The following is a 14,536-nucleotide window of genomic DNA, read 5'->3' as shown; positions in this document are numbered from 1 at the left end:
GCTTCCACTGCAAAGGAATGCCGAGACAATAAATGGAAACTTCCATGGATGCAGATGGGCAAATGATTGAATTACAAGTGGCTGCTTGTAATTCAGGCGATGCTGACACATCCCTCCCCAAGTCTAGAAATCTGTTCAGATTCTGCGATTTCCCATGTCACATCCGTTTTACTCTTCTTGATAACGGAAGTGTTTACAAGGTCGGGTGAACAGTCCTTGCAAGTCGGACAGTGGCTTCCCGGAAGAACCTTCAAAATCGTTTCCTTCACACGCATTTTTTATGTTGTTTGAGTGCTCCCTTGACCTGTCGTTAATACATCTCCCAGTTTGACCAATGTGCACTTTGCCACACCTTAAAGGAATTGTAGACTACACTTCTCTGCATTCAACAAAAGACTGCCTGTGCTTTGTGCCCCTGTCACATCGCTGAATTGCCACCTGCAAAGCTTTGACAGTTTGTGGGGTGCAGAGAACACGCCTGTCACATCATAATGTTAGGCCTCCTTTTTCAGATTGTGTGATAGCATGTGAAGGCATCACAGCTAGCCTCTGCCTGTGCTGTGCGCGAGATTCACACGTTTGCAGCATTGTGCACATCTCTGTGAGAAGGCCCCCTGAGGCTGAAAGGAGGAGGTGCTGAGGATGCACTCGGGAGTCTTTCGGCTTCATGATTGAACGCATCTGAGATACAGTGCGGGCAAGATTTGCCGAGAGCGTTCCTTAGGCACAACGTGGCAATATCTCGTTTAACAAGCACACTGAGCTCATTAAACGAGCTATTGCCACAGTGTGCCTGAAGAACGCTCTCGGCAAATGAGAACCAGGTATGGCAATGACAGGGACTGTAGAAGTGCATTTTGTTCCGGTAGCTGGACCTCATTTCGCCTGTGTTTTTGTACAAAGTTGGGGAAGAGGTTGTGAAACCTGTTGGGGGGGCTGTTTGCCCTCACTGCACCCTCCCGGGTTCTGGAGCTCCTGCTTCTAGATGAACACAGGCAGGTGGCATTCAACTGTGGCATTAAAGCTGCATGAAATGCCATCAAGTGCGTGCATGAAAAGTCAAGTGCATGCTGATAAACAACGCTACTATGGTGAATCGCTACCAAGTTTCATAACCACGGCTCCAGAGAAATTTTGGCGTTCTATTTCTCCGACCTCCAAGGAATGTAATGTTGATGGTAAGGCAGTTCACGAATGCAAAGAAATAGCAAATGCATTTAACAAACACTTTAAGTCCGTCTATACAAATGATAATGATGTAATGCCACCTTTCAAAATGTCTGTGCCGCCTATACCCAATGTTCAAATAAGCGAACCAGGTATACTAAACATGCTTTTACAACTGAACACTAAAGAATCTTCTGGCCCGGACAACATTCCAAACACATTTTTAAAACGGTATGCAGAATGGACATCAAAGTACTTCCATCTTCTGTTCACAAGGTCACTGTGCGAAGAACAAATACCGAGTGACTGGAGGACAGCCAGAGTGAAGCCACTCTGGCTAGGAAAAAAGCACTGCATTCAAAACTACCGTCCAATTTCTTTAACATCTACGGTATGTAAAGTTTTGGAACACATAATCCATAATCATGTATCAGAATTCTTGGAAAACAATAATATATTAACAAAGCATCAACACTGATTCAGAAAAGGCTACTCTACAATTACCCAATTTAGTTTTAACAGTGCGCGACTTTGCGAAAGCAATTAACAATGGGAAACAAATAGATGCTATTTTCATGGACATTTCAAAGGTTTTCGACAGGGTCTCTCACAAAAAACTACTTTACAAATTGAGCAAGATACTGAAAAACTCCAGACTAATTAATTAGCTCACAGCATACCTTGATGGCAGAGAACAATTAGTTGTTTTTAATAATCATTCTTCTGAACGACTTCCGGTACGCTCTGGTGTTCCCCAGGGCTCGGTCCTTGGACCTCTCTTGTTCCTTTTATTCATTAATGATATGCTGCATGGTATTCCAGTTATGGTTAAGCTTTATGCTGATGACTGTGTATTGTACTCGGAGATAGACGATATTACTGACCAGGAGTTGCTGAACGATGCTTTTCAACAAATTGTCGACTGGTGCAATGCCTGGCAAATGTCAATGAATTTCGAGAAAACAGTTTTTGTCCATTTCACATAAGAGGCATAAACTAACGTTTCCGTGCGGTACTAATAACATAATTATTTCCGAAGTAACACATTATAAGTATCTCGGACTGTGGATCACAAATGACCTCACTTGGGCTAAGCACCTTGAATATGTAGCTAATGCTAACCGCAAGCTTTATTTTTTAAGGAGGGCTTTGAAACTTTCTACTCCCACTGTACGCCTACTCGCATATAAAGCTGTAATTCTGCCGATGCTAGACTATGCATGTGTAATTTGGTACCCTTTTACTAAAACTGGCACTAACAAGATAGAAATGGTGCTAAGAAAAGCACTACGTTTCATTTATAACAGCTTTGGACGCACTTCAGTGACAGACCTCTTAACAAAAGCAAACCTGCCACCATTAATGCAAGGAAATCGTGTATTACGACTAGAATTCCTTTTTCAACTTATTAACGGTCATTATAAGACAGATCTCACGGGAATAATTACTTTTTCATCTGGTTGTGCTACTAGGCAGCGACATAGCCGAACAATAACCCCATTTAGTACACATAATAATTGTTTTAACTATTCCTTCTTTCCCCGAACAGTGGTTGAATGGAATCATCTAACCAATGACCAAGTTTCAAAATTATCACTTTCGGCGTTTGTTTCAAGTATTGAGTAACAATTTGTTATCTTGCTGTGCCAGTGCTATGTTCAAGCTCTGTTAACCTGATTTGTATTTTTTTGATGCCTATGCTATAGTGTTCTTTATATATGTATTGTTTCCCACCCTGCTAAAATCCCCAATGGGGATTGCAATATTGATAAATTATATCTCTGTGAAAAATGTTAGCCTGAAGAGTTGCATGTACCTGGTAGTCTAAGGGGGGGCGGGGGAAATCCATGTTGTGTTGGTTATGGATCACTGACTCTGAGCATGCTCAACTCCAGCGAATCCAAGGTAACATTGTTGTCCCTGCAGCATTGCCAATGTGCTCGAACAGCATGGGGAGAGCAGTCCTTGGCTGTCGTCTGCAACACCCTGGGTTGACGTCCTGCAAGAGTGCTTTTGCCATCTTCTCTTTGGGTCAAGCTTTGAGGATGAGGTAGGCTTGCACTCCTCCTTACCTCTATTAAGGCAAAAGCCTTAGATGGCTCATGGGATGAAACATTCATGTCCTGTGTTATGGCACCAAAATTCATTGGAAGTCGAACCAACAACCTTTGGTGTTAGTTAGGGGGAATTAGGCCATCAATTTCTTGATATAACAAAGTGTGAAGCTGAGGCAATGAACCGTCAGCACAAGCTGTGGTGTTAAGACAAAGTAATTAAGATGTAGTTAATTGTTAATTAAAGCACTCAAACCAACAACCTTTGGTGGGAGTTGAACCCACATGGAAATATGGGCGAACCGGTTCAGCCATATCATCAAGTTGGATTCCAATTGACATTGTGAAGGTCGGGAGTTGAACCTATGACCTCTGGTGAGAGTCGAACCCACGACCTTTGATGGGAATCGAACCCACTTAGAGATATGGGCATACCGGCCATATCTACCCATTACCTTTGGTGTTACCCGCTACCTTTGGTGTTAATTAAGGGTAAGTGAATAAGGCACAGTTAAGGAAGATGAAGTAATGAAGTTTGCTAAGGCACTCGAACCCACGACCTTTGGCGTGAGCCGAACCCACTTGGAATGGGTTCAAGTCGAAAAGCTCCTTGCTTGCCATAGATAATTGGCAAAGTGCATTTCCTGCATCCCTTGTGCGCTTTGCAACAAATCCACATGAAACAGCAAAGCATTTCGTGGCACAGTTTGCAGACAATTATATTCAGTGGGCTGATGGTCATTGTGTTACTAAACAAACATGGGCATAATAAGTGCGTGATAAAATAATAATTACAAGGGTGAATCAGAAAGACTTTTCCCCTATTCTTTATCAGCCAAAATAAGGTACATACATGTAATTAGAAATATATGCATGCTACATACCTTACACTGTTTTCCACATAGTCCCTACACTGGTTCGGACATTTGTCCCATCACAGCACTAAATTTGAGATGCCCCTGTGCCACGTTGTCGTCTGTCGGTGATGCACACGACTTCCCCGAATGCTCATTGTCATTCAAGTCATCACGGCCTTTTGCAAACTCACAACGCCTCACACTTCTCAAAGGGAGACACCTTCCCCCATACGTGGGCATCGTATTGCTCTGGATTTCGATGCACGTTCGTCTCTTGCTCCATAAATAACGAATCACACTTAGTTGCTTGTAAGCCATGGGCATGTGAAGCACAACTGCCATATTCAAACAACTGACAGCAGCGCCATGCCGCAGAGCCACTGGCAGATAAGGCAGAGCTAGTCCAGGAAAGGTCCATCGCTGGGAATGGATATGTTGACTTCACATTTACAGTCACAATTTGGCTAAAAAAAATAGGGGCAAGGACTTTCTGATTCACCCTCGTATGATGCTAGTTAAGGGGGGACATGGGTCTTAAGAGGCCGAAAGTCGCGAAAAAAGACTTTTTGTAGACAATATTTTCAATATCTTGAGCTCTTTTTGCACAAATTTGCAAAGTTTCTAGTTTCACAGATCAGTAGCTTTGCCGCAAAACTAATTTATATAATCTATTTGAGCAGGATCTAAGCCAGAATTTACTCTAAAACCGAATTTTCTCACGGCACGCAGAAGCCGTTGCAGACATGCTATCGAGGTCATCTTGGTCTCATTTGAAAGAGCGGTCCTTCAACTTTAATTTCCCACCACCCAAGTCTTTGCTTGTTCATTGGTTTTCTAGTAAAAATGCGTCATCGTGATGTACCAGCGCGCGCTCGTATTGGCTGCTTGACGCAGCGAGCCACCCGATTGGCCCTGCGGCTTTTCCGTCGTCTGCTTCACGGCACAGGAGCGCGCACACGCGTGCACCATTTTGTTTTGCCGTCGCCAACGGAGCAAGCAGTCATGGCTCAAGAAGGGAAGAAGTTCCGCAGCAAGCACAAATTTAGGAAGCGGGAAAGCAGTCATTGGCCATAAACTTCAAGAAGTGCCCCGCTACGACTGAGGATTCCCAAGATGACGGACGTGCTGTGCTTAGTGGTGCAGTTGCCAAGCCGGCCGAGCTCCCCGCGCTAGGCCTAACGCATGCTGGCCCAGCGAACCCATCGGCTACCGACAGCACCGCGGACAGCTGCCATGTGCGCTACGACACGCAAATTCTGCAACCTCCGCAGCTACAAGACATCCGAGAAAAAGCAGCAATGAAACTTCAGCAGTTGTCATCCCTTCCAGCGATGGAACAAAAACAAAGCTTCCTCGCCGAACGCGTCGGTGCTGTGGCTTTCCCGCCTGATGCTACGACGTTCACAATTGTGAGCTTGGAGTCAGTGAATGCTTTGCTGACGTTTGCAAATTGCAAAATCTGCAACGGCTGCGTGAAAATCATCAAAGGTGAGCTGGATTATGGCCTTGCCATGAAGCTGCTGTTTGTGTGCGAATTCTGCGGAATGACGACGTCGGGGTGGAGTTCGCCGCGCATCGATAAAATAAATCTGTTGAGCATGAACGTACTCGCAGCGCGCGCTATGCAAGCTATGGGAAACAGGCAAACCATGCTAAGTGACGTGTTTGTAACAATGAACATTGCACATCGTGGCCTGCATGCGAAAACGTGGCAAACGTACGTGAAGACGAAGTTGACGCCCGCCGCAACCCGCGCTGCCGAGAAACAGACAAGCGAGTGTGTATGCTCGGTTCGTGAACTCTACGCGGAACTAAACTTAAACTATCCAGGCAACAACGACGGGTCCTGGATGACTCGGGGACATTCGTAACACATCGGCGTCGGCACCATTATGGAGCTCTTCAGCGGCCTTGTTTTGGACTATGTTGTCCTGAGTAACTTCTGTGCTGGGTGTGAATCGGGCCCAAAGGAAGGTGACCCCTCTCATGAAAAGTGAAAGGAGTGCCATTTGTGCCAGAAAAATGCAGCAAAGAAAGCTGGCGAGATGGAAGTAGAGGCTGCGCCCATCTTGTTCAGGGGGTCCCTGGAGTGACACAACCTCCGATACACAACTACGCTATCAGATGGAGACAGCCGAACATACCTTGCTCTACAAGAAGACAAGGTATACGGCTACATTCCCATTGAGAAAGAGGACTGTGTCAACCACGTAAAGAAGCGGATGGGAACTGCTCTGCGCAACTTGATCGCTATGTACAAAAGCCTTGGCTCGGAGAGCCTCAGTGAAAAAGGCCGGCTGACGGGTGATCTCATTAATAAATTGAGTTTCTATTATGGCTGGGCCCTGAAGACACACAAGGATGTCGATGTCGTGCAGAGGGCTGTGATGGCCACATACCATCATATCACTTCCAATGATACAATGGCCAACCACACCTTTTGACCAACAGGGCCCAACTCTTGGTGTTGGTAGAACGCTGCAGAGGCTAGGGGCGAGCCTGCACCAAAACAACCCCACAGCTTGCCTCCACATGTTTGTAAGGGCCTGCTTCCAGTACACCAGAGACTTTCTGATAAGAAGTTGCTGCAGCGCTGTCTACGGGGCAAAACAGAACAGCAATGTGTGCTCGCACTCCATGATGTGGGCACTTGCACCCAAGGAGCGACATGCCTCATTGTTCAGCGTGGAAGCTGCGGTAGCTGAGGCAGTTATGAAGTTTAATGCAGGCAATGAAAGGAGCTCTGGAGACATATTGAAAGAGCTTGGGCTGAACCCTAGCTCCCTCAGTATGAAGCGCATGACCAAGAAAGATGACCGTCATTTAGTGCCATCGGCACACAAGCACTCATCAGCCAAAAACCTGCAGCAGACCTTGAAAAAGAGGCACGTCAGTGCAGCCAAGCAGTTGGACTATGTGCCTGAGGCTTACTAGTCTGTATAGACAAGTAAAGCACTGAGTAAGACTCAGTATAGCACTGAGTAAAGTTTCTTTCTTTTCTCTCATTTCTCTCAAAACATGGTTTTTGGTCACTTTGCTTATTTGCTGCATCAGTATCTTTGGATCTAGGTCAACTAGAGCTTTATTCTTTATTTTTTTTATTTCTTTTTTTTTGCAGCATGAAGCTAGATGTGTTGGAAAGGCAACGCTGAGAGCAGATTTTTAATTTTCTACTCAAAAAATTTTTTATTTTCATTTACATTTGCTTTTATTATTGATGCTGTGAACACAGAACTTCAATGGGCTGTAAAATGACAAATAATTGTTCAATTTCAAATCTGTTTCCAGCGTTGCTATCCTTATGCATTGCAGTATCTGTCTATATGTTGTTTACAACTTTCTCTTTCGCAGTTAAATTTTAATTGTCCCAGCAGACAATAGAAGGTAATTACTAATTATCTCGGCAACTACAATGTATATTCAAAATATAATTAGATATTTAGAATCAGCACAAGAAACTCAATGAACATATTCAGTTTCATCAGATTTGATCAAGAAATAACATAGGCTAGCTCTACAACCCACGTCCCCCCTTAACTGATCTACAAATTAATGGATGAAGGCATCGATACAAAAAAAAAAGAAGTAGATTAATATCCATACTAATGCACACTAATAATATCCGCACTAATAATCAAGGCCCAATGCTCTTTTCAGACATGAAAATTAGTCGGAAGTGATTCACGCAAGAAGCCAGTTTTATGGGTGACCTTCCTTCCCCTTTGTGACATTTTGGAAGCTATTGCAAATATATAAAGTGGTACACAGAAAACACAATTATCATTGTCACCGAAGCCTCAAAGGTGATCTTGCCAGCACGTAGTGTTCAGCTGCAGGTTTTAGTAATAAACTGGATAATAGAGCAAATAATCAAATATTGTGACAGAGTGCGGGACTGGGTTAGTAGGTATGTGATTGAGCGTACCATTCAGTTAAAACATTTTGGGGCTCCCATTAAGACAAAGCCATTAAGCTAATTTTCCATATCTGTGGTGCAGTCTTTGTGAAAATCTAGTCGGTTTCCAATAGACCGAATAAAACAAGTTATGTCAATCCTACGCAGATCTTGGAACCTATGTGAAGCAAAGTGCTATTTGTGAAGTGGTTAATCAAAGGCTTTAAATTATCCCATTCTGTACCTGTGTATTTGGCGTCAAGGAAACTTGTGATCTTGCACGTGCTGTAGTGCCTATGCTGGGCAGTGTGGCACACGCGGCAATAATCTCAAACAGCTAGTTCGCATTGGCACGATAGAAGTGTGCGTGCGATTGTGGCCTAATGGTTAGAGCAACGGGCTGCTGCGCTGTTCGGGTCCGTTTCCACCACCGTCGTGGTTTCTGAGCCTGGCCAGTTCTTCGGCTGGACAGCAGCGACAGTGGCCGGGATCGCGAAGAAAGCCCAACAGGAACCGCCAATGGCGTTGAGCCATCTTTCATGGCAGCCGCCACTGATGCCTGCTGCTGCTTCACACAGCGGGTATTGGTAGACTTGGAAGGTGCTAGCTACTGTGGTCCCGCGCTACGCTCACGGCGTGCACACTCTGATTGCACGCGTCAGACGACCACTGCGGGTTTAGGGGGGACATGGCTTTTAAAATCAACTTGCTTATTTCTTCATGGATTTTGATGAAAATTGGCACAAATGTTTGGAATCTCTTCCTGATGCTTCCATAATAGTTTCAGAGCGATATCTTGAGAACATTTGTTCAATTTTATTCAGCAGGATTTTTCTCCTCCGAACTTTCTGGAGAGCCTGGGGAAATGAAAAAACATGATAGAAGGCTTGTTAAGTATTGGCTACATAGCCAAATGCTTGCTGAAGGTCGTGACGTTCTTCCTTCTTTTTTTCGCAACACAAAATTTTTGGAGTGCCCTTTCTATGTTACCTTTGCAGCAAGCACACTTTTGGGGTAGACGAATAGCCATATCGTAAACTTACAAAGAGTCAAGATAGGAAAGCGAGACTGTCACGATCTGGACTGTAGCCCAAGGAACGTGACAAAAACTACGGAGTCAAAATATGCTAAACAGTAACAAAGATATCAGCTCCAGAAACTGAGTAGAAAAGAAAAAAAAACAGTCTTGAGAAAACGGCTCTTACAGTTTCACCTTCTCTTCAATTCTCTAAAAGGCACCAAATTTCTAGTCCTTGGGGTGTTTTGTGATGTGGGGCTTCTTGTACATGTGGCCTCTGGTCTGGTGTGCCTTTGTTTCCTTCCCCCCCCCCTTGTTTTTGTATGGCATGCTTTGCTGCTGCTCTACAAAGCATGGTGCCTGGGTTTCAAACCATGTGAGGTGCAGAACTCTGTGTGGGCCTGAATATAGTTCCAGTGTTATAGCTGTACCTGCAAGGTGCCTGATTGACAGCAGTCTCCAGTACAATCAGTAAAGCTTTTTTTTTTCTTTTGGCCAAATTTACCATGTTACTGAATGAAGGCTCTGAGTGTCAACAGCCTTCCAAGTCATCCTCACTTGACAATGGCTGTGGAACTTAGGATCAGAGAGCCAGTGATAGATGTGCAGCTGCTAGGGGCTTTTCAGAATTGTACTTTTGTATGATGCCTCGATTACTTCTGCAGTCTGTGCCAGCTCAGGGAATCTAGTGAACAGAGCTCATGATGAAGTTTTCTTTATGAAGGGGTAGTATGATATTGTTATGAGCTGTCGTGACAATATGATAATAGAGTGAACGCACAATATGCTTGGTTGCGTGTCTGAGGTGCCGATTTGCGAAATACCTAGCTGCACAGTCTTAGGTGCCGACGCACGAAATTCCTAGCCACGGGCTCGAGGAGTCGACGCTCCATGCGCTTATTCACGTAGTCCGAGGTGCTGATGCACAACATGGTTAGGCGAGCGTCTGAGAAGTCCGTGCGCGATGTGCTTGATCGCAGAGTCAGAGACTGCTATCCTTGAAATGCTTAGCCGCATTTCCGAGAGTTCCGCTCGTGAATCTTGGTCGCGAAGTCCGCGTCGCCGATGCTTGGAATGCTTAGCCGCGAGTCTGAGACGTCCACAGACATAGGGATCGGCTACGCTACTGTGATGTTTACGTAGCGCCCGTTTTGACACGTGGATATTACGGCGAGTGGAGACTTCCAGACTCACGAGGTGCAAAGAGCCGTGCAAATGACGCGATCGCCGACCAGTGGCGAACAGCGCTAGAGTCCCGTTGCGGGCGTGACCTTTAATCATTTGCTTCTTGTGTACTTGTTTCTGTGTGGATGATATAGCTTAAGTGGCAAATTTGAAGACAGAGAAATGCGCTTTCCAACGAGACCAAGATGGTGGCGCTCGGTTGCGTCGTTCCGGAGATATTGTGGCTTGAAAAACGCCATTCTTTCTTGATGTCCACAAGATCTTCTGCCACCTTGGCTGATCAAACAATTTTTTAGAGCGCTTCTACATGATTTACAGTGATGATATTTTGGAATCGGATACAAAAAGAGTTATAGAAACTGAAATTCGAAAAATCAGTTCTTTGGCCATTACTCGCAATGCGAAAGCCGCATCCCCCCTTAAGCATTCCGAGCCACCATGTGTACAGTGTCCACACCTGCTCCGGCTCGCTCCGTTGGCCAGTGGTGGACACCGGCAGAGAACAACATATTTGCACTCTCCCGTGCTCCGATGTGGTCTCCCCAGGCCCTGTCTTGCATGCACATACCCAGAGTAAAAAGCAAACCTACTCTGTTTACACCTGCTTACTTAATAACAGTGTCCTCACTGTCACCCCCTTGTACACATGTCGGTATCCATATTACAACTAACTTATCGTGCAAGGGCGCATATAAAAGATGTTGCAGCAAAAGCATCTAGCACCTTTTACCTAGAACAAAACCTGCGTGAAACCCCTTCAGCCACTCGTGAAATAGTGTACAGAACCATTGTTTGTCCACAACTCGAATTAACGTCTGCCATCTGGTCACCACACCTGGAATATTTCATCAATTATGTCGAATCTGTTCAAAACAGTGCCTTTTAGAGAATCTTTTAGAGAAGCATTTAAAAAATTGATTCCGTAGCGTAGTGATGCGCATATGTTAATTTGTCCCATGTGGCTTAGCTGTTTATCATCCATGCTTCTTGCCTGCTATTTATATGTATACACATGTTTGCAGTTCTTGGCCTAGAGTTTCATTGAGCCATGTGCGTTTTTGACTGCCCAGAGTTGTTTTTGTTCCTCGTTTGTTTAATGTTAAATGGAGTCTTTCTTTTTTTCAATTTGATTTGTTGTTAGTTATCCTCTCCTGTTTCTGCCATGTTTTTTTTTTTTTTTTCCTTACCCCCTCATGCATTACTCCAGTTGCAGCCTGTGGGGTATGTGTATTAATAAATAAATAAATAAATTTAAAACAAGTACACTTTCACGAATTGTGACAGACATGATGTCAAGGCTGGTTGGAACTTTAAGGCAGCATTGCCACCCATCTTTCTATATTTGTACTTTCTCTAATGGCAAGAGAGGTTGTTTTTTTAGACGAGTAATTTACTAACACAACTCGAACTGTCTTTTTCTTTTTTGATGCAAAAATATATGCGTGTGCCATTTCCACAGATGGAGTTTGGGCACCCCTTGTGCACTGTAACAGTTTTTGCAGCTGCTGTGCACAGCATCACCAGGGCAGAGAACCTCTGCACGTTGTAACATCGAGCATAGTCCAAGTAGTTTCAGACACCTTTTTGACACTTTAATGCAGCAGTTATGTTTTTTCTGGCAAAGGCACGTGAGTGGTACACTGTGGTTGTTTTAAGGGCACCGGAGACGAGATGGTGGTGCACTACCTTCCTTCTGAGCTTGACCAGTTCAACGCATGGGACACTTGGATGGACATCACGCTTCAGCCCAGCAGGGATGCTTCCATGGGTAAGGAGTACTTGGCTGAATTTTTGGACGGGCTGGCTGAGCTCGTATGAGGTCTTTACTCTTTGTAGTGCTTCTCTTTCCCAGTCAGATGTTCTCAAGTGATCAATTGGCCATTGGTATTACAGTAAGCTTACACTAATTCGACCTTGATGGGACTGTCAAAATTGGTAGAATTATCCAGCAAGTCGAATTAATAGGCAGAAAAAACATCTAAACACATTGCTGATTTGTTTGGCAGTGTACGCTCACGTTCAAGCATGTCTTTAAATTATTTGCACACCCACTCTTTTGCATTCAAAGTATAAAACTAGAGTAGAAGTCGCATCAGCACTCGTTCACAAAGCAGAAGCCGAACAGGCTCCCATTTCTATTTTATTTTTTTGGCAAGAAGAACGTAGCATGGGCCTCTCATTCTGGCAATAAGAAAAAGACGAAACCAACTAAGTTCACAAAATGGAAATTTATTTGCTTAATGTCCACTATAATCACTCTCAGACAGCACTTTATCATTGTCTCTAAAGGACCACAACATGTCTTCCGTACAATCCATGGCACTGTTGGCATTCTGCATTTATCAAATTACTCCATAACAAACAGCATGGTAGCCCACGCCTGGACTAACCACTTCGGTGATTCATCCTGCAATGCACGCAGTTCTCCGGGATGTTAGAGACACATGACGGACTTTTTGCCACTGTCTTAATATGTAAAATAACTTATCATTTAAATGTGCTTTTGTAATTGGACTGAAAGCAGTGCATCGTCCTCTTGCCGTGCACGTTTTTCTGCTGCCATCCATGACGCTGGTTAGGCTGGCTAGGCTGTTGCTGCATATTGCTGTTGCAGTTTTGGTTTTGCATCGAATTACGTTGCACAGGAAACTTGCAGACAAATTTTTCTGTAAAAATAAAAAAAAATATGCACGTTAGCATTGGGTCACACATTAACATTGGGTAAATGCTGTAATAATTGTTAGCTATCGTTATAGCTTTAAAATCTTTCTTGAGCAGACTGAAGATTGGCGTTTTCATAGGTGATGACGTTTGTTCGATGCATTCATTGCATCCTAAGCGCCGCCAAGACAGATGCTGCCACAACAGAAGTCAAGCGCTTGTGTGCAGACCAGCCAAAATCGACCCTACGATGACCAATTTCAGGACTGAAATAATGAAGGTTTGGGCCCTTAGAAATGTATGAACGCCAGCCCAGTGCGTTGGTTGTGATCAAACAGACCTCTCCAGGGGCAAGTCAAACCGTTGCCGGCACACGTGCAGTGGCTCTGGTGGGCAAAACACCATCCCCGCCAGCCACTGGAGTGGGGTGCTGTGCTTGGTGTGTGTGCCACGTGGACGCATTTTCTTATGTTTTTTTTTTTTCGTTGTTTTGTGAACTCTTGTGAGTCAGATTAGCAGTATTGTGTGCCAGAGAGCATTGGTGTGGGGTAAATTGTATAATGAACAGTCAACGCTGGCTTTTTATTAGCAGAAATGGAGAACGTGGCAGTTTGTGGTGGACTGTGCGATGAAAGACAGAGACGGCGGCTTTTCTTCAGGAATGGAGCGCATTTGTTGTGTCGGGATAAAGGATGCAGCAAAAGATAGTGGCACTATGGACTCATCTTTGCGTAGGGGAACAGACCACATTGTTGTGTGGATGTGTGTCCTGTATAATGCCAGATTAGCAATGCATCATGTTTGCAAAAACGTGGACGCACTGACGTGTAATAGGGGCAGTCTTGGTTTGGTGACCATCGTCATCGGCAGAACTTCAGGGCCTGTCGTTTCTTCGCACGGGTGAACGAGACGCGATGATCACTGAGCGCATATATCTCAGTGTCATCTGCGCTGTGTAGAGAAAAAGAATTGTTTCAGCGTAATCTATTGGCCTAAAGGTATGAGCTCCTTCCATTATTCCTTTTTTTTAACCATTCGTGGAGCAGTGTACATCTCGCCACAAGGAATGTGCATTCGCTATTAACAAGTTTTTACCATTGCTGAAGCAGCTTGTGTACGCCGCTGGGATTGCACAGAAGGTGGTCCACTAAAATTATTGCACTTTATAGCAGATCTCATGGGCTTGAGCTAAGACAATTAACATATTTTATTTCTTGTTCTTATACTTCTCTTTAAGACACAAAGCTCATGCTGTGATGGTGCACATTAACATGCAAAACTGGGTCTTTTTTAAGGTAAGGCCAGATAAGAGTTGCAAGTTAACTTTGCTGGTACAGCAAAGTTAACTTGCAACAAGTTATGTATGATTTGTATAAGCTTCGTGTATTCAGATTGCAATGACTAAGAGGTAAAATTAATTAAAATATTGTGTTTAACAATCTTATTCAACAGAGTGGCTTATGAAGAATGCTGTAAGCAAGATCTTCGGATTAATTTTGAACACCTGGGGTTTTTCACCGTGCACTTGAAGCACTGTAATGACAGTTTTTGCCATCTGCCCTCATCAGAATTTAGGTGCCACCACCGGGTATGGCAGATGGTCGTAGACAAGATTAGTGTTGCATATCAGTTCAGGTTACAATGTAAGTGGACGTAAATGAAGTATGTTCACGTTAATGCAATGCAAAGTTTTTTGTCC

The 14,536-nt window shown here is 44.2% G+C and overlaps 1 protein-coding gene across 1 annotated transcript in view; it reads left to right on the top strand.

The window, feature by feature from the left end:
* Nucleotides 1–14,536, top strand: part of xmas (RRM_XMAS2 and SAC3_GANP domain-containing protein xmas) — a 388,469-nt gene that overhangs the window by 316,172 nt on the left and 57,761 nt on the right. The window contains exons 24-25 of the mRNA XM_050172352.2: nucleotides 3,094–3,217; nucleotides 11,833–11,944. Coding sequence (XP_050028309.1) covers nucleotides 3,094–3,217; nucleotides 11,833–11,944 — 236 coding nt within the window. The remainder of the gene's footprint in view (nucleotides 1–3,093; nucleotides 3,218–11,832; nucleotides 11,945–14,536) is intronic.

Source organism: Dermacentor andersoni, chromosome 6 (assembly GCF_023375885.2).
Source record: "Dermacentor andersoni chromosome 6, qqDerAnde1_hic_scaffold, whole genome shotgun sequence".
Lineage (NCBI taxonomy): Eukaryota > Metazoa > Arthropoda > Arachnida > Ixodida > Ixodidae > Dermacentor > Dermacentor andersoni.
This window is presented reverse-complemented; position numbering and strand designations above follow the sequence as displayed.